Here is a 20,443-nt window from a genome sequence, read left to right on the forward strand (position 1 = left end):
ATAACAATATGTACACTAGAGCGGGCTTAATATAAATCTACATAAAAAATATTGTTTTATTAAAGTTTAAACTGCTTTTTGCTTCACAGAACATCGTATAGAGTCCATATAATGTTCAATTTCTTTCTTGTAAGAAAACTTACATCTGTGAATGTGGAATTTTGCCATTAAAAGTATAATTTTTTTTATATAATCCTGGCTGCGCTTATCCCAAAACAAACGTTCATCACATGACGCGCTCAAACGTGATTGCGTCATGACGTCGTGGCGTCACATGACCGTGGCAGCGCAGCTGAGAGGGGAACGTCATGGCGGTGTAGAGCGGATTACACTCAATGTTTACATTCTGTTTACCGTCTCTTTTGTGGGTTTACTCCGGTTTTACCGCAACAACGCGCATCTTCTGCGACTAACTGGAAAAGCAGGTGAGTGTGCGGCGAATGAAGCGGCTTTATTGGCGGGTTTCGGTGCCGGGGTGACGGTTCCGCCCTCCACAAGAACAACAACAAACATAAACGATAACAACACACACTCTCTCATCAAGATCTAACGACAGACATTCATATTTAACGCTGAATAACATGCACACAGGAGCTGTTTCAGTCAATGCACTGATGTCATGTTCTTGCAGCAGGTCGAGCTGTCAGTTTAGGCCAGTTTAATGATTGTCAGCCCTATCTAGTGCACCTACCTAGACAGTATACTTGGGAAACTGCATTTCTGGGCATCGTCGACACATTCAGAGTCTTAGTTGACAGTTCACTGCATGCACAAAACTGCTGTCTAGGTAGGGTTTGATCTGTTCTACAATCAACAGCTGCCATGATTCTTCACATGCAGACAATACAGATAATAAATAAGTCTGTTTTTATCTGACCTAGCTTTGCAAATTGATTATTTGATTTGTCATGTGAGATTAGATCCTCTTGCAATAGTGTCAGTCTCACTGAAGCACAATAACATATCTGTCATTATACATGGATTGTTAAAAACAAACAGATATTCTCAGTTAATCTGCATAACAAGCCTTTTTGTTTGCATAACCTTTCTTTGATTAGTTTACTCTCCCATCAAATATCGGTGTGTGTTTAACCGTAACTCTGGTCAGGTTTGACCTGCCCTTTAAAAGCTCGTGATGCAAAACCTGTTTCATTTTTAATCCACCCTCCTGTTTTTTACTGGTTGACTATGAATTCTGATCAGGTTATATAAGGTCACACATGGCCTACTTTACTCCTGTAAGTCTGACACTCATTAATAAACCGTTATATTTATTGCTTTATTACATTTGAGAATAATGAATGTTGTTTTGAAGCTTCTCTGTTACTTGACTCTGTGGCTGCGTTCAGATTGGTAACTATTCTGCTTCCTTTCCCTTTGTTTTTTCATAAATAGTATGCAATGCCATGATAAATGAAACTGAAGTATGCTACATTGTCACGATCCAAATATGTTGCACCACATATGATCGTGCAAATAAATAGTTCATTTGCATTTTCCAAATTTGTGTAAATGCATGTTATGATCTCTTGCAGACTGTCTTTCTTTCGTTGAGCGTCTGCTCCACACGCAGAGACCGATCCAGAACCAGAACCAGAACCAGGTCTGTAGACCGTCACTGTAACGTCACGTGTCAAAAATGCAGTGCATGGAATGTGTGCGTGTTAGTGCATGTGTGGTATAGATGAACCATGGGTTGAGTTTACTTGCTTTTTCTAATTCAAATGTCAATCTTGTGCTGACATTGATGATACATACGATCAGATTTTCTGGTTGTTTGGAATGGAAAACTTTTGTGCATTATTATTTCAGATAGATTGTATTAATGAAAATCCTTTTCTGAAGATAAGATAAGACATATATTGCAGTTATTAAAGCCTCCTCAGGTGTCGTGAAGTCTCGGTGAGACCTTACATGACTCTATTCATGACCTGAGGCCAGTTAAATCATTCATAAATCCAAGAGCTGCACGATTCTGGAGAAATTTAGAATCATGATTTTTTTGTTTGTTTTGTTTAAAATAGAGATCACGATTCTCTTATGATTCTAAACAAAATAACGTAATTTACTAGAGGTTCAGACAAAATGTTAATTGCTGCAGTCTTATTTAAAAAAAAAAAGTTCAATAGATTTTAATTTATATATTTTTTATAATAGACGGGTTTAGTGAATAATTCAATGACTCACTCATAAAGACTTCGGTCACTTGAAGGGTTAGTTCGCCCAAAAATGAAATTTCTGTCATTAATTACTCACCCTCATGTCGTTCCACACCCATAAGACCTTCGTTCATCTTCAGAACACAAATTAAGATATTTTTGATGAAATCCGAGAGGTAAATGACTCGTTTATAGACGGCAATATAATCAACACTTTCAAGGTCCAGAAAGGTACTAAAGACATCGTTAAAACAGTCATGTGACTGCAGTGGTTCAACCTTAATGTTATGAAGAGACGAAAATACTTTTTGTGCGCAAAAACAAAACAAAAATAACCACTTTATTCAACAATATTTGTTGATTTAAATAAAACTGTATACAGTACAATTACACTGTTTTACAGTAATGAGAATTTGATTCATTGTCATATTGTCGTCTTATTGTTTGTCTCTTGGTTTTGGGCTGAGATTTACCCAAGTGTGTGTATAGGGTAAATCCATACGATCTATAGGTTCAGTCTCATCTAATGCCATCACTGTATTGATCTGCTTTAAAAACGATCAGCATGATTCAGCAACAGCCGAACGGCTCATCGATTATGAAATGTTTTATTGATTATGTCATTGTTTGTGAAGTGCAGTGAGGGATATCATCGCCAGTTCAGTTCGAGTTAGTGGTCCTTTTATAATTGCCTGCACCAAATTATAGTACTGAAATCATAAATTCATAAGTGCCGGTGTAAATGTTCCTCATCCGTCTCTCAGGTCGGTCAGTGTGTTTGCCGTCTGTGGTCTGCTGATCCTCTCTGCCCAGCCGTCCTGGGGCCATGGTGAGACATTTACATGACATTACACTGCTCTCAGATCTGCTGATGACTCTGTTCAAATATGATATGATGTGTTGTGAAGGTTGAAGAGGGGCAGCAGAGTTTGGAGGCCCATGGGAGCCCCGTACCGGAGGACGAACAGGTATCTGTCCTACTTCTCTTGTTGATGTTGCTTTTACTTCTGAGAGTCACATAATGTTTTTATTGTTCATTTGAGCTCTTTGAGAAGTTCCTATGTAGTGTAGAGCTCTATAATTTCAGTGATGCAGAAAACAAGGATAAAATTGGAATTTAGTGTGTAACATGGAATTTGGCAAATTTTGGATGAATTAATCAAAAGCAGGGCATTACAATTAATCATATAGACTCTGTGAATATTACTGTGCTGCTATTGAAATATGTCAAATTAATCAATTTGACAGCACTTATATATATTACATAGGGCCTTAGTAATGGTATATGTAATGGCAGGTCGTGTTCCCGCTGCTGCACGGCGAGTGTGTGGAACATGTCGGGAGGGCAGAGGAGTCTGTCATTGCCTTAACCAGCTACCGCCTTCACATCAAACTCCAAGAGAACGCCGTCAATGTAAGTGTTTCTCTCAAACACAACAACACCTGTGCCGTGATCTCAGACTCTAGTGACGTGCAGATACACGCGTGAACGACAATATCGGAATCAGAACGGTATTACACCCGTGTCCTAATCAGAAGATTGCAGAAACAAGCAATGTGTCTCTCCACAGCAGATGCGGCAATATCAATCACAGATCACAGCCAATCAGAAGAGTGTGTGGGCGGAGTCTATCTCTGCACTGATTTTATTTAATCAAATTCAAGGTGCAGTAAGCGATTTCTGAGAAAGACTGTTGATATTTGAAATCAACCCAAACAGACACGCCCCTCCCTTCATTGCTCCGCCCCCAAATGCACAAACATGCAATGCAAGAGTGGATGTCCATAAGTTGACACGCCCCCTACTGCTGATTGATTCACTCTCTCTCCTCCCCATCATGAGTGGTCATGCCCCTACTGCTGATTGGCTCACCCACTCTCCTCCCAATAATAAGTGGACACACCCCCTACTGCTGATTGATTCACTCTCTCTCCTCCCCATCATGAGTGGTCATGCCCCCTTTTGCTGAATGGCTCTCTCTCCTCCCCTATCATGAGTGGACACGTCCCCTACTACTGATTGGCTCACTCTCTCCTCCCCATCATGAGTGGACACACCCCTTTTTGCTGAATGGCTCAGACACTCTCCTCCCAATAATAAGTGGACACACCCCCTACTGCTGATTGGATCACTCTCTCCTCCCCCATCATGAGTGGACACACCCCCTACTACTGATTGGCTCACTCTCTCCTCCCCCATCATGAGTGGACACACCCCTACTGCTGATTGGCTCAGACACTCTCCTCCCAATAATAAGTGGACACACCCCCTACTGCTGATTGGATCACTCTCTCCTCCCCCATCATGAGTGGACACACCCCCTACTGCTGATTGGCTACAAGTGTGTTGTGCTGCTCTGTCCGATCCAATTTCAACAGCGTTTCTCAGAAATCACCTACTGCACCTTTATTCAATACACACACTCCGTGACCGATACAGTCTTTGTCATGAAGTACACTTGTTTGTTCACAGTTTTGTTTGTTGGCATTTGGATCCTACTCCCCGTCTTCTCTGAAACATCACGCGTTACACTAAAGACACAACTGTGATGTTTTTATTGTGTTTCTGTAAACGCATCAGGTCCCCCTGCAGCTGATTGAAAGCGTGGAGTGTCGGGATCTGACACAACTGCACCTCACCTGCAAAGACTGCAAGGTCATCAGGTACGTCTGTATAACAGCGCCGCTTTGACTAACAAATATGTTCTCACTGTGTCTCATCACATGTGCACAACATCCTCAGTGCTCGCATTGTGAGGTAGAGAGTAACTTCGTTTTCTTTGGAATAATGTGCACTGATGAATCAACAGCAGCAGAGGGGGAGGGGCTTCAGACTTTGATGATGAATGACAAATTAACCTTACAGAGTTCGTACACTACACAGTTGAGTGCATAAGTGCGTTATTTGGGACACAACTTAACTGTAACCTGCAGGGTTTGTCTGATCTGTTGTGTTCAGGTGTAACTTCCTGTCGTCGGAGCGGTGTCAGGATTGGCTGAGGAGGATAAGCGCAGTGGTGCGGCCGCCGGCCCGGCTGGAGGAGCTCTTCGCCTTCGCGTTCCTCTCGTGTAGCACGAGTGTGTCCGCTGAGGACAGAGAGCTGCATGATGGGATCTGCCGCGCAGGTACACACATTTCAGGGCAGAAAATGAACATTTTGTTGTCGTTTACTCACCCTCATGTCGTTCCAAACCCTCATGACTTCAGGAGTCACACAGCAGGAGATGTTTTGGAAAATGTTCATGCTGCTGTTTCTCCTGCAGTGAATGAGGACGGATGCTGTTGAGCTCTAATAATGACAAAACACATCATAGAACTTTAGTGACAATAATAATGAAGCTTTTTGTGTAAAATGTATTAATTTTTGTTTAAATTGATTAAATTATTAAATTATTTTTGTTTAAATTGATTTATTAATCATGTATTTAAAATGGTTCCCCTCTGCTGCAGCTCTTAAATCTCATTTGCACTTTTGCGCATTTAAACTTGTCATGCTGGGCAGGGTTATTGTAGTCAGTGAAAACTATTTTGATAATTTAAATAAAGCTGAAATAAGATATTAGAATTTTAAAGCTGAAATAAAATATTGTAAAATATAATTAGTACTAGTGTATATACTAGTTTAAAGTATTTATACTATATAATTAGTATATAAATAATACTAAAATAACTATTTTGTTCATTTAAATAAATCTAAAAAATTAAAAATTAAATATTAGAATTCTCTAGCGAAAAGTAGAAATGTTGTTTTGGTGACTAATTTAAATAAGTTTGAGCTAAAGCACTAAAATTACGAACTGGAAATAATTAAAAACTAAAACTAAAACTGAATGTGAAATAAAAAAAATTTTAATTTTTTTTTTTTAAAAAATGAAAAAAAAAATAAACGAATAAAAATGACAAAAGCAAAATATATAAATTAATTACAAAAAATCTAACTAAAATTAAAATAAAAACAAAAAAATAAAAGCGCTAATTCAAAATACTAATAAACTATAATTAGCACTAATATATATTAGTATAAAGTATTTATACTATATAACTAGTATATTAACAATACTAAAATAACACTGGTGGCAAGTTTAATGTGTTTTAACATTAAAATTAGTGTAATCCGTATTATCAGATAAATCCTGTCATGCATTGAAAATAAGGATGAAATGCACTGTAATTCCATTTAACAACACAATCTTTTGCGATATAGATATTTATAATAACTTATAATAACGGAGCAAAAAAGACATCTGTCTGGCTTCCAAAATGCTTCCTATTTCTGTAAATCATGAAATATTTGATGTTTTTATCTGAGAAGCAGCAGCACAGACACACCTGATGTTGTTGTGTTTGCAGGAGGACATCAGTGGAGGTTCAAGCGAGAGCTGGAGAGGATGGGCTTCGACACCCACAGTGCCTGGAGAATCTCCAACATCAACAGCAACTACAGGTGACGCACCTGAAACACACCAGCCGCTCGCACAAGCAGCCACAGGCGCTTCATCATCACCAGACGTGTGTGTGTGTGTGTTTCTGATCTCTCAGGGTGTGTACCAGTTACCCAGAGCAGATCATCGTGCCTGCTGTGGTCACGGACCAGGAGCTGGAGAACGTGGCCGCGTTTAGATCCTGGAAGAGGATCCCGGCTGTCGTTTACAGGTGAGCTTACTTTTAGTTAAAGGACTGTTTTGTTGATTAGACATGTGTCACTCACCTTTATCTTAACCGTTGACCCAGACACCAGAGTTCGGGCGCTGTGATTGGTCGATGTGGGCAGCCCGAGGTCAGCTGGTGGGGTTGGCGAAATGCTGACGACGAGCATTTGGTGCAAGCCATCGCTAAAGCCTGCGTCACGGATCCGGCCTCGAACGCAGCGCAGGCGAATGGCTCACACGTTCATCGTCACGCCAAAGCTGACTCCGGTAAGACTCCGGTTGGATTGTTTTTCCTGCTCCATCACCACTGCTGCTCATTCCCTTCTTTTTTTCACATCAGATCCTCACATGGCCAATGGGAACGTAGAGGTGGAGCCGAGTGCCACGCCCCCTCAGAAGCTGTTAATAATGGACGCCCGGTCGTACGCGGCTGCAGTAGCCAATCGGGCGAAAGGAGGCGGCTGCGAGTGTCCAGGTAATGCAGAGCAGATGCTAGCTGCAGAAAACATGTTATCGCTGATCTCTCTCTCAAACACCCTCTGTGTTTCCTGTAGAGTATTATCCCAACTGTGAGGTGATGTTCATGGGCATGGCCAACATCCACTCCATCCGGAAGAGCTTCCAGTGTTTGCGGACTCTCTGCGCTCAAATCCCTGATCCGGTCAAGTGAGTGTTCGTGAAGAGTGGACCTGCAAACCACAGCAGCACTCTGGAGAAACTGACTGAACACAGTTCTGATCACAGACACAGTTTAGCTTTTATTTAGTAACGCAAAATCTGGTCAAACTAGAAAACAATATATATTATGCTATATATAGTGTAGCTTCATAACGTCAGATAAATGATGTGTGTGTATATATAACATTTATCTGACATTATGAAGCTATACTTATTTATGAAATTAATATATATATATACTGTACATATATAATTTCATAAATAAGTATAGCTTCATAATGTCAGATAAATGTTATATATACACACACATCATTTATCTGACGTTATGAAGCTATACTTATTTATGAAATTATATATGTACAGTATATATATATATATTATTTCTATAACAAATTATACTTTCATATAAATATAAAAACTACATTTTATATATGTATAAATATTAAATTCTTATTATTTATGAAATGATATATTTATTAGTGTGTGTGTGTGTATATATATATATATATATATCTCACACACACACACACACTAATAAATATACTAATAAATAATAATACTAATAGTATATTACAAGTATTATTATATATTTTTTCATATATACCGTGTATATATATATATATATATATATATATATATATTTCTATAACAAATTATACTGTTTAATATAAATATATAAACTGTATATATTTTATATATGTATAAATATATATTGTTTATTATTATTATATTAAATTCTTATTTATGAAATTATATATTTATTAGTGTATGTATACACTAATAAATATACTAATAATACTAATAGTACATATATTATATATATATTATTAGTATGTATTTTTTTCATACACGCATGCAATATATATATTATTTCTATAACAAATTATACTGTTTCATATAAATATATAAACTATGTATTTTATATATGTTTAAACATTGTTTATTATATTAAATTCTTATGAAATCAAATATTTATTAGACTAATTAATATACTAAAATAATATTAATAGTAAATATAAATGATTAGTACTATGATGTTATTAATGCATATAAATATATACATTAATAATATATAATAATTTAAATATATAAATAAATAGAATCTATATTATTAGTACTATTATATATTAATGTGTGTGTAAAATTATATATATATATATATATAAATATAAATAATGTTAAGATATTATTATAAAAGGTTGCATAACATTTTTCAGTAATGAAAAACTCATTTTTACACATGAATGCACATCCATCTTATCTTTTCATGAACACACAAAAGACAACTGTTAAAGAAAGCGTAATCTATTTCTATGAATTGTGCTCTTAAAGAGTTTGATCTTCACTTTAACACCTTTACGTTAGTGGTGGGGTACGACACAGCAAAAAGGAGCATCATTCAATATCACCAGTGCTAAAAACAACACTAATATCGGCTTATGACCAATATGATATCCATATCATGCATCTCTCTCCTAATGTTTTCTCTGGTTAGTTGGCTGTCAGCGCTGGAGGGCACTAAATGGCTGCAGCATCTGTCTCTGCTGCTGAAAGCGTCTCTTCTGGTGGTGAACGCAGTGGATCGGGACCGCAGGCCTGTGCTGGTGCACTGCTCCGACGGCTGGGACCGGACGCCTCAGATAGTGGCGCTGTCCAAACTGCTGCTGGACCCCTTCTACAGGACCATCCAGGTCTTTCTGCACTTTTTTAGAAGAATAACATGCATCGTTTACAACATGGCACAATTTTAGTGCACATTCAGACATGACCTGACCGCAAACCGCCGTTTAATATGTCCTCTCTCTGCTTTTATGGACACATCTTTAGGATCTAAATATAAAGGTGTAGTCTAGTAGATTCAAAATGTTTAGTGCACTAAGATGTATTTAATCATTCTCTTTATGCACCAATATAACAATACATAGTAATAAAGGCAATATTTATGTACAGTGTTGGGACTTTTTTGATGTTCACATAAAAGAATCACTGAGTTTTGAATTGATTGCTATTAACTGCATTGCTATTCTGAAAGTTAACTAAGAATAAGAGTTTTTGTTTGGTCTCCGCAGGGTTTTCAGGTGCTGGTCGAGACCGAGTGGTTGGATTACGGTCATAAGTTCGCCGACCGCTGCGGCCACGGCGAGAACGCGGACGATCTGAACGAGCGCTGTCCGGTGTTCCTGCAGTGGCTGGACTGCGTTCATCAGCTCCAGAGACAGTTCCCATGCTCCTTTGAGTTCAGCGAGGCCTTTCTGGTACTCATTGTCATTGCTTTGATCAATGCTTGTTCCAGGGTTTCTGCAGGTTTTATGAAGGTAAATTTAAGACTTCTTTAAGAGCTTTTTAAGACCAAGTAACGGAAAATCTAAGGAATAAATCGAAGGAAAAACAATATGTCAGTATGTTCTCTAAATGTGAATGTCTAGGGAGAAACACACTGAGTTGTATCAGAGTTTGGAAAATACAACTTCCAATAGATCTTTATTACATTTTAATTCAATCACACTGCAGAAAAGCGATGTTCTTCCTCAGTATTTTTGTTTTGTTTTCCAGTGAAATTGTCTAAAGAGTCTTAAATCAAGATGGAAATACAAAATGACACAAAATCTTGTTTTCTGTGAAAATGATCAAAATGAAGTGAGTTTATGATCAAAACAATAACAAATATCTGCCAATGGGCTCAGAAAAATCAACTTAATTCAAAGGAAAGTTTTCAGAACTCGTTGACAGATATTTGTTCTTGATTTAAGCATAAACTCACTTCATTTTGTTCAAATTTTCAAGAATTCTTTTTAATTTTGCATCTCCAGAAAATGAATCTTGATTTAAAGATGTTTAGATGTTTGTATTGGGAAAACAGGACAAAAATACTGAGGAAGAACATCATTTTTTGCAATGCATGTAACAGGTAATACCATGACTTTATGAATTTAAGACTTTCTGCTCTGAATTAAGATCTTTTTAAGACCTGCAGAAACCCTGTTGTTCAGATTAGTTCTCAGGCCCGGTGGAAATAAACATGCATGCTTTCATATATCACGACAGCGGCTGTCTTTGTGCCTTTAGGTGAAGTTAGCACAGCACACGTACTCGTGTCTGTTCGGGACGTTCCTGTGCAACAGCGTGAAGGAGCGAGAGGAGCGGCGCGTTCAGGAGAAGACGTGCTCCGTTTGGTCTCTGCTGCGCCCGACGAACACGTCCTTCCACAACATCCTCTACTCGCCGCGCTCAGAGACTGTACGCTTGCTCTGGAATCATGTCTGCTGTCCTGTGTTACATTTAAAGTAGTATGCGCACATCTAAACATCACTTAAGCAGGAGGAAAGCAAAGGAACCGACACACTGCTATTTCTGCTCCCAAAGAAGTTTAATAATCGACCACAGATGAAGACCGCTTGTGATCAAAACATGGCAATTTATTAAACTTCTTTGCTGTCCTGTGCTCTCACATATTGCAGCCAGGGTTATTATAGTTAACTACAAACTTTAGCTACTTGAAATAAAATAAACTTTAACTGAAGTATAATAAAATATAAGGGTCTGCAGGGTTTTTAAAATGATATTTAAGGCTTTTTAAGTACGGAGCCCTGCACATGACATGCAGACAAATAATATACATCGTGGTCACAAATTAAGAATTCATTCCTGGTATTGATTTAACTACAACAAGGAAACAAATTATTGCAACGTGTCTGTGATTTAGTAAAACATGGGAACAAATTTAAGCCCTTTTTTAAGATTTGGACTTTTATGGTAACAACGATGATTTAAACAAGTTTACAGTTCAAATAATACAGATTTTGACAAAAACAAGAAGTTTTATAAAATGATAAACCTCAAAAATCAGATAAAAATCAAAAAAAAAACTAATATAGCAGTGATACTAAAATAACTATTTTCAGCATTGATAATAATCATAAATGTTTCTTGATCATCAAATCAGCATATCAGAATGATTTCTGAAGGATCATGTGACACTGAAGACTGGAGTAATGATGCTGAAAATTCAGCTTTGATCACAGGAATAAATGACAGTTTCACATAGAAAACAGTTATTTTAAATTGTAAAAATATTCCAAATTTTTTCTGTATTTTTGATCAAATAAATCAGGTTTTGCACCCAGTGTGTCATGTGAGGAATCTGATGCTATGGAGTGCCGTCTACCTGCCTAATTCCGCCCCCTCCACGCCTTCTGATGAGTCATGTGTGCCACACTCCGCCCCCTCAGCCTCACCCGAGGACACACCTGTGAGCAGGTAAATGACACGTGACGTATGCGTTCTTTTCACCACTTAAACGTTCCTGTAGCTCAAACAGCAGAGCGTAAAACTGTGTTTTCTTTGCTGGCGATTTTGCAGGTTACCAAAGACTCGGTCATATGACGACCTGCCCTCATCGTGTGAGGGTTTAACCCCAAACCGCCGCAGCAGCGACCCCAACAGGAAGGAGAAGTGGCAGGACCACCTGCTCGGCCTGGAGATGAGCGTGACGGCAGAGCCGGACAGAAACCACACGCAGACGTCCGAACGCAGCGCTCTCGGCTTCAACACGAACGATTCTGAAGCATTAAACGGGACGGAGCTTTCAGTGACTGACAGCCAAACGGAACACATCTCACAGGAAGTGAGAGAAGAGGATAACAGGAAGCTGGAAGTTCTAAAAAACACGCCTGCCTTCGATGTTCCAGATGACTTTGACAGTGAGGACCAAACGTCTGGATCGCCTGAAGATCACGCTGAAAAACACCCACATAATGAAAACACTGAGTTACCATCAGACGGATTACATCTAAATAATCACGCCCCCTTTACTATTACCCACGATCCTTCAGAATCTAGCAGCCAGTCTTCCACGGAGAGTTCTTCCAGTCCAAACCACACTCTTAACGGCGTCTGCTCACCTTCCCAGCATCCCGTTCATCCTCTTTCTCTGCCTTCGGCCAATCAGGACAGCCAACAGACGTCTCCAACGTCGCCCCACAAGCCCGTCGGGCGAGGGTCCGCAGCGGCGTTAGGGCACCTGGATACGGACGGGTTGAGTCTGCACAGCGACGCCGTACAGGTGCGTCTGCGGCAGATGGAGGCGGGGCATCAGCTGCAGGTGGAGACGCTGAAGAAACAGGTGCAGGAGCTCTGGAGCCGTCTGCACATCAACGGGAAGCTGGTGAGGAGAATGCACACGTTACGCAATTCCTGTTCGATATCGAAACACTTTAGTGCTAGTAAATCACATGAGTGGACTGGAATTAACTGCTATACAAATCAAATAATTTAATTAAGGTCTGTTTACACCAAGGATGATAACTATAGCTTTAGCGCCACCAACTGTCCAAAGTTGCACTCACATTATGTTAATAACTTTGGCTAGAAACAAAATTTTGATTCCTTGGCTCAAGACGATTCGACTGCACCCTTTGTCATCATTTTCCATCATGAAAATGTTTCCGCTATTTTTAATTTTCCGAAAAACATACTTTTTTGAACTCCTCCTTGGCCGTTGCTCTGATTTTCACGAAAATTGAACCAGATCATCATTAGACCAAGCTGACAAAAATTTATAGAATTCAAGTCGATTCATCTGTTTTTGAATAACGCACAAACGAATTTACGTAGCGCTCGCAAAAATAGACACAAGGCTGTATCTCTCTTATCGTATTCAGACTAAACTTGGTACATGTCATCACAAGCATGACCTCAGACTACAAGCTGCATTTCGGCACAGCGCCACCTACTGGTCCGGAGATCCGAAAAATAGCTATTTTTGCTTATAACTTCTGAACGGCGTCGGCCATTTTGAATTTTGTGCTAAAATGCTGTATTTTATGAACACATTAGCGTATTGTTACGAAACTTGGTATGGGTCATCGGCACGATGCCCTGAAGGAGCCTAAGAAGTTTTGAGCCAGCGCCACCTAGTGGTAAAATAAAATATTCACATGCTTACATCTTTGGATTTGGTTGATTTTCACGGGAGTCATCTCCTTAGACTCCTGAATCCTTGCCGAGTCCAACGATTCCAAACATGCTAGGTTTTGCCTTATGGTTTGTGCAACGTTGTGATTTAGCGTTAAAACAACTTTTGCGAATACCTTCAAAACTGTTAGTCCGATCGAGACGAAATTGGAAACATAGGTTGTTGGTTAAACACTAATGGCCAAATGTCAAAAAAAAAAAGTTATTAAAATCAGGTGTGGGTCATTTTTTAACCCCTAAATAAAATGAGATATTTACAACAAATTTGACACGCTTATGTATGCGGGCACACAAAAAAGCAGTGGGACTGCACCACTTGGTGGCGCTATAATTAAACAAAACATGAAATCGGCTCTAACTACAGTAGTGTTTGTCTGATTGACTTCAAAATTAACATGCATGTCTTTGTCTCAGTCGCTATCATAGTCCATTATGACGTTGGTGTAACATGAAAAACATGGCTGTCATTTTAATTACAAAAAATGGTTTTGCATATTGCTATATTTTACGAACGCACTGGCATATCGTTACGAAACTCAGTATTTGTCATCGCACTATGCCCTGAAGGTACTCAACAAGTTTCATATTTTATAGTTATATATTATAGTTATTGTAGTTTTGTTAGTGTCCTTGGTGTAAACAGCCTTTAATCTCATTAATGCTGTTCACTGTGGCAGCTCTAACACTTCCTCTTTCTCTGGGCCGCAGACGTCTCTGCCGGACGGGGAGAACAACCTCGAGTCTGGCTGTTTGCAGCGCTGCGGTGCCACTGAACTCCTGTCCGAATCCAGCTGGGAACAGATCGAGCAACAGGAAGCAGAGGTGAGCGGATCAGGAAGAGAGGACGTGACGGGAATTCACAAGTTACCTCTGTTTGTGTGGTTTTTCCAGCATCGTTTCCCATTATTAAGAGCCAGTTCACTTCAGTTCTGCTCACATTACACTGATTGAGTGCAGTGTGAATGTGACCTCAAGGCCCTCGTACACTTCAAACTAAATCGAAAAACGAACTGGTGTGACGTCATTTTGAACAAAATCAGACCAAAACAAACTTCGTGTGAAGTTCGGAAAAGTTCGCTCCGTTGCCTTCGAACTCCCATTGGTCTGTGGTGATGGGACCACAGCACGTATTTACATATTCATCTGATCGTAGTAGTGTTGACTTGTTCCGTTTGTGTCCAGGTGACACAGTGGTACTCGGATCACCCGGCGTCCCGTTGCTATGGATGCGAGAGGACGTTCTGGCTGGCGACAAGGAAGCATCACTGCAGGTGAGTCGGTGATACACTCAGAAATTAAAGGAATATTCCATGTTTATTAATGTGCAGCATTAAAATACTCACTAGTACAGCCACAAGACAAACTGTGTGTGTGTGTGTTAACATGATTCTAGTGTGAAAATCACTTATCAACCTTTCCTGTTTAAAGGGGTCATGAACTGTAATCCTGTGTTTGTGTCGATCTCACATTTACTGCAGCAATGACATGTGAATCAGTGGGCGCTCTAAAACTCTACAACTGATGAACTAATCTTCACATTTCTGCTTTTAAATCCTTCCTGCCTCATTCTCTGCTTCACTGTAACCTCCATTTTTGTTTTGTGTTTGTTGTTGTTTTTTTTAAAGAAACCAAGGGATGAGTTAAAATATTTTTTGTGGTAATCAACATTATGCCATGAATGTTATGGACTGAGCTTAACCTGCACTGAAGTGTTTCACACCACACTTAACCCTGGTTAACGTCTTTTTAATCACGGGTTAAGCAACATTTCACACTTAAAAGAGGGCTAACATCACTTACAGCGTCTCATTGTTCGTGTGAATTGAGGGCCTTAGCAAACTTTAAAGAGTTTAATTTATAATTGAACTGAATTTAAATTTAATATACTATTTATTAAAAAGTTTAAGAAAAAGAAAACAACGTAACCTATTTTTTCCCCCAGTTCTTGAACTTCTGTAATCACAAAATTAATTGTGGTTGATTCATTTAATATATATAAATTAATTTTAATATATTTAATATGAGGTTCTGTTATGTTCCATATGTAGCGCAGCTCACTGAATCAGAGGGTACGTTCACACGACAATGATGTAGTAAAAACGGAAACGTTTTTCCTTTGTGTTTTTACTGTACAGACAACACTGTCAAAATGATCCCCGTTCACACGGATCCGCAAAAACGACTAAAAACGCTGTATTCTGCTGCTAGGCCAGTAGATGGCGACGTCACTTTATAAAGTGAACACAAAATACCCATGATGTCACAAATTTGCATTTTTGTAGTTTACACAGAGACGATATTGATTTCAAAAACTTGCACTTTGAAATCCATTTTCAAAAGTTTTATTTCCATTGTCGAACGCATAAAAAGTTTGTCTGTTTTTAAACGGGCCTGAGTGTGACTGTCGTCTGACCCTCTCTCTCTCTCTCTCTCGTTCTGCTGCAGCGGCAGAGAGCCGGTTGATGAGGCCTGGTGAGACTCTCCTGCTCTTCCTCCTTCACTTCCTCTGTCTGTCCATCCTTCTTTCCCCTCTCACCTAAACCAGTGTCACACTGCGTATCATTTCACATTGACATCATCCTCCACTGTAACCACCTGTAGCAGCGAATGCTTGTTCTCACACTAGAGCTTTTGCTGCAAATCCAGTTCAGTTTGTTCAGCTGTGCTTCAGATTTTCACACCAGTGAACCAAACTCAAGTCCATTTCGTGTGAATTATGTCAAACTAAAGTACATTAGAAGCTTGAATTCCTCACTCTCTCACCCCTGCAGGAACTGTGGGAACGTGTTCTGCGCCAGCTGCTGCGACCAGAAGGTGGCGGTACCGAGTCAACAGCTCCGTGAGCCAAACCACGTGTGCCAGGCGTGTTACGGGCACCTCCGGCCCTCAGCCGTTCCCCCGGCGCTCCCTCCTGCTGACCTCGAGCTGGAGAAGCCCATCACTGCCAGCTCCAACTGAGAGCGACTCAGAGCCCAAATAAACTGACCTGAGAAGAGCCCAGAACCGGCTCAACGTCAGCGTTAAAGGGATGTAGATCGCCTGAAATGATCGTTCGGTCATCATTTACTCACCCTCATGTCGTTCTGTCATTTCACTCGGCGGCCATCGTAGAAACACCTCTTTTTTTATTTAGAAGGCGGGACTTATTCTGCCATATTGCGAGTTGCACTTTTTCCCCATTCATATTAATGTGAGTCCACCGTCTTTGTGAATCTCAAGTATATATGACTTTCTTCTATGGATCACAAAAGGAAATGTTTAACATCCGGGGCTGGATTCACGAAAATATTCCTAAGAAATTTCTCTAAGAAGTTTGTGCAATTCCTGAAAAGTTCTTATGAAATTCTCAGATATTTTCTTAAGAACATCTTAATTTTTTTTCCTCAAGAAGAAAATGACAGACTTTTTATCTGATGTGTTTATCGGATTGCACGGCGGTTCTTGCCGAAGACTCGACGATAAACACCTCAAAGGTCGTATTTTTTATAATAAGCAAGCACACTATTTTTGTCTCGGCTGGTTTGATGAGAGTTCAGGGACTGGATTCATGAAAATCTTCTTAACTCTTTCCTCACCATTGACAATTTTCCAGCTTTCCATGTTTTCACTGTTATATGGTAGGGGGCGCTATTGCACCTTCTGAAAGAGTACAGATCAAAAGCAACACTTTGAACCAAATCTGAGCATTTTTTTTCCCAAAGACTACAACATGTGCGTCAGCAATGCTTCTATCGCTTGTTTCTGCTTCTCCTGTGTTTTGATCCAGAGATTCTGGACTCTTTCAGAAGATGTGTAATAGTGCCCCCTACTGTATAACAGTGAAAACATGGATCGCCAGAAAATTCCATCAATGGCGGGGAAAGAGTTAAGAAGTTAAGACATTTCTTAAGACACATTGAGATGCTGTGATGTGATTGGTCCGCTGGTTAGTCCAGTTATCCAATCACAGCCTCGCCTGAATTTATTGTTGGGCATCGAGGGATTTATTCAGTAAACGTTTTTCATTGATCGCTCTCAGCAGCAGGACGGCGTCGGGATGTTCTTTAACAGTATATCGCTGCAAAGCAATTTCCAACTTTTTATTTCTAACCGAAGAACGAAAAAGACCTTCGCAGTGAGTATATCGGGTCATTGAAACGTACGGGACGTGTGCACGAGTAATACGTTTCTGGCTGCAGTTCACTTAACGGCCACCGGTGTCGCTAATAACAACGTTTAATCAAAATAAAACAAATCACGATACAGCTTAGTGCGATTTAAATATTACTAAATTTAAAATTTATTCAAAGTCACGTCACACATAATCAATCTTCAGAAAATTCATGCACATCTCTCTCTCTTTCTCTCTCTCTCTCTCTCTATATATATATATATAATTAATAGTAATTTGCATCATATGTAGCAAGTGTTATATGGTAATACTTGATATTACAAGACAAATTGGAGGTTATGCTAACTTTAAGAAGTTATGCATGATGATTTTTAAGAACATTATTTTCAGAAAATCACAAATTTTGACCTTAGAACATTCTTAAATGTTTTTTGGGAATACAAAATATTCTTAGCTTTACTCTTAATGTTTCGTGAATCCACTCCCCGATTATGTTTTGATTATTTTTTTGGTCATGCTTAAAAAGAAATCATATACATAGTTCATACATATAGTGCACTATTGAACGTATGCAAATGAGATTTGAGATCTGAAAGTTGAATCTGGCTCATCTCAGGCAGAAGTTCTTCAGACGTGTTGCGCTGAAGAAAGAAACGAACAGGTTTGAGGGTGAGAAAATGATGACAACTTTAATTTCTGTGAACTATTCCTGTAGTACTTTAATCATCTTCTCTGGACCCCGGATTGATTCGGTCTGACTTTGCAGATCAGAAACGAGGAGCGCCGGAGGAGTTTTGCACACTTGAATCTGTGTACATGAGATTTGTATGTATATTATGTCACGTGTACAGCCAATGCAATGAACGCTTGACGGACTAAATGAAGCTTGATGAACTTGAGCAATACGCACAGGATCTTAATCGGAGAAGATCCGTGTGACGACATCTCAAACGTGTCTGCTGTCGCTTTGCTGTCTGGTCGAGGGGCGGGTTGTATTTGCCCTGATGAAATCTCCCACAATGCAATGCTGCTGTCTTTCCTCTCTGTGTTGGACAGAGTTTGTACGAGCTGCTGCTGCTAACGCTGTCGCTTATGGAGCCTGCGGCATCTGTGTGAATGAATTAAAGCACAACACACTGCCAACCTGAGCCGCGTCTGACTGTGTTTCATTGATGCTCGCGATGAAAAAACAGGATCGTTCCTGTGCTCATATTGTTAAATGTGAACTTGTTGATTTAGGGTCATTTTTAATTGTTAATAAACCTCTAGTTGTGGTTTAAAATGTCCAGCTTACTTGAATTATATAGAGAATTTACTACTTTAACCCTAAAGCCTGACATATGAAATAAAAACTTCTCATTTTTTTTTAAATGTAAGTTTATTGAACATTTAGACAAAAGCCTGATGATCATATTTGATACGATATAAGTTGTGGGGATGAAATGAGTAATTCAAGCCCTTCAGCATTGTAGCATATTTAAAAGCCATTATTTTTAACATTTAATAGGCTTAAAAATAGTATAACAACTTTTAATTTAAGTGTTTTTCCCCCACTGTTTATTTTGGCCATTAATTTTCACAGCAAGTAAGAAAAAGATAAAACATTTGGTATCAATATTTTATTGGTTACGATCCTCTCGTAACATTATTAATGTAACTGACGTTTCAATTATTGTATGAAAGTATAACTATGAGTTTAAAAAGACAATTTTTACTGTCTAGAAAACTGCTGACATGATTTGATCTGCTAAATTTTGGTTGAAGTTATGAAATTAAAGTTAAAATGTTACTTTAGAAATGATAGTTTAACCCTCCTACTGCATTCTGGGCTGGAATGACTCGAAGAAGTACATAAACATTTTTTTAAAAAGCCATAGTTTTTAGTTCGAAAGTGTGTTAACCCTTGTGTGACATCTTTGTCTTTTGTTTGTTTTGATCATTTTGCCAACTGCATAAAATTTGGCACAAGTGTGTATTTTTATTGGAATTGTACTATTTCACCCTCATTTCCTTTAATAAATCTATTTTACACTAGTAACACAAAATAGATCCTCTCAGGATCTTAAGGACTAAAATGTCCCCATTGAAACCCATTAAAACTGCCATTTTTAATCCCAGGGCCATTCAACTATAAAATGATGCAATCTTTGTTAATAGGCTTTCATTCTGTTGGCAAGGCTACAAAATTAAAAGTTTTACTATTTTTTATCAGATGGTGTCATTTTCTCAGGTTTGGCCTATAAAGAAAATTCTCGCTTTATTCCTGTTTTCTGCTTCTGAATATTATAGAGTCAGTTGGATAAATTATGCAGCTATAATTGTGTGGGTGTGGATGTCAGAGTGTGGTTTATATGTGTGTATAAAAAAATGTGTGTGTGTGATATTTGAGAGAGAAGCTCTACTGTACTGTAAATCACAAATTGAACAAGTGTGTGTACAGGCAGAGCTTTGCTGGCACCTAATGGAGAAAATGTGGCACTGCGTCCAAACAAACTCTTACTGAAAGCTCATTTTTTGAGATATCAACCTCAAATTTGGAACACAACTTATTTAGATTTATGGCTTTGATTTTCTAGCAGTTTTAAAGTTCAACATGTTTCATAAAATCTACATTTTATATAAAATATTGTTCATCAATTATTTTCATAAACAAACTTATTTCACTTTTTAAACTTTTACTTCAACAATAATCTTCCAAACTTAAGTCTGTGCTCCCAAGATTCAAATGTTTATGACAGTTTTTTGACATATTTGTGTCCTCTTTGGACCCATGTGTAACTTTTTTTAATTGACGCACAAGGATTAAGACTGTCAAAATACACTTTATTTATTTATTTTTAACGTAAGAGATATAATCATTTAAACTACAGTA

General features: G+C 38.7%; 1 protein-coding gene across 5 annotated transcripts; it reads left to right on the forward strand.

Annotated features, from left to right (window-relative positions):
* The first annotated feature begins 257 nt into the window (after positions 1-257).
* LOC127513164 (myotubularin-related protein 3-like) lies at positions 258-18,719 on the forward strand. Of its 5 annotated transcripts, XM_051894758.1 has the most exons (22): positions 264-425; positions 1,316-1,353; positions 1,536-1,603; positions 2,924-2,988; positions 3,068-3,127; positions 3,457-3,573; positions 4,741-4,823; positions 5,119-5,285; positions 6,511-6,604; positions 6,700-6,813; positions 6,892-7,076; positions 7,150-7,284; positions 7,364-7,475; positions 8,983-9,178; positions 9,557-9,802; positions 10,554-10,724; positions 11,599-11,744; positions 11,847-12,651; positions 14,169-14,282; positions 14,643-14,731; positions 15,906-15,932; positions 16,232-18,719. In XM_051894758.1, exons 4-22 carry the CDS (start codon positions 2,986-2,988, stop codon positions 16,416-16,418), a joined length of 3,051 nt encoding a protein of 1,016 aa, XP_051750718.1. In that variant the 5' UTR covers positions 264-425; positions 1,316-1,353; positions 1,536-1,603; positions 2,924-2,985; the 3' UTR covers positions 16,419-18,719. The 5 variants fall into 5 exon arrangements, with proteins under 5 accessions (XP_051750717.1, XP_051750720.1, XP_051750719.1 ...); XM_051894757.1 differs by lacking the exon at positions 1,316-1,353 and having other exon boundaries at positions 258-425; XM_051894760.1 differs by lacking the exon at positions 1,316-1,353 and having other exon boundaries at positions 258-425; positions 9,557-9,742.
* Positions 18,720-20,443: the final 1,724 nt, after the last annotated feature.

This window comes from Ctenopharyngodon idella, chromosome 5, assembly GCF_019924925.1.
Source record: "Ctenopharyngodon idella isolate HZGC_01 chromosome 5, HZGC01, whole genome shotgun sequence".
NCBI lineage: Eukaryota > Metazoa > Chordata > Actinopteri > Cypriniformes > Xenocyprididae > Ctenopharyngodon > Ctenopharyngodon idella.

What these genes read in the sequence shown, in the direction of transcription:
- LOC127513164 (XM_051894757.1), top strand. An exon ending in TGATGGGATCTGCCGCGCAG is followed by an intron (nt 5,286 to 6,510) that starts GTACACACATTT and finishes TTGTGTTTGCAG; the next exon opens with GAGGACATCAGTGGAGGTTC. An exon ending in CCTTCTACAGGACCATCCAG is followed by an intron (nt 9,179 to 9,556) that starts GTCTTTCTGCAC and finishes TGGTCTCCGCAG; the next exon opens with GGTTTTCAGGTGCTGGTCGA.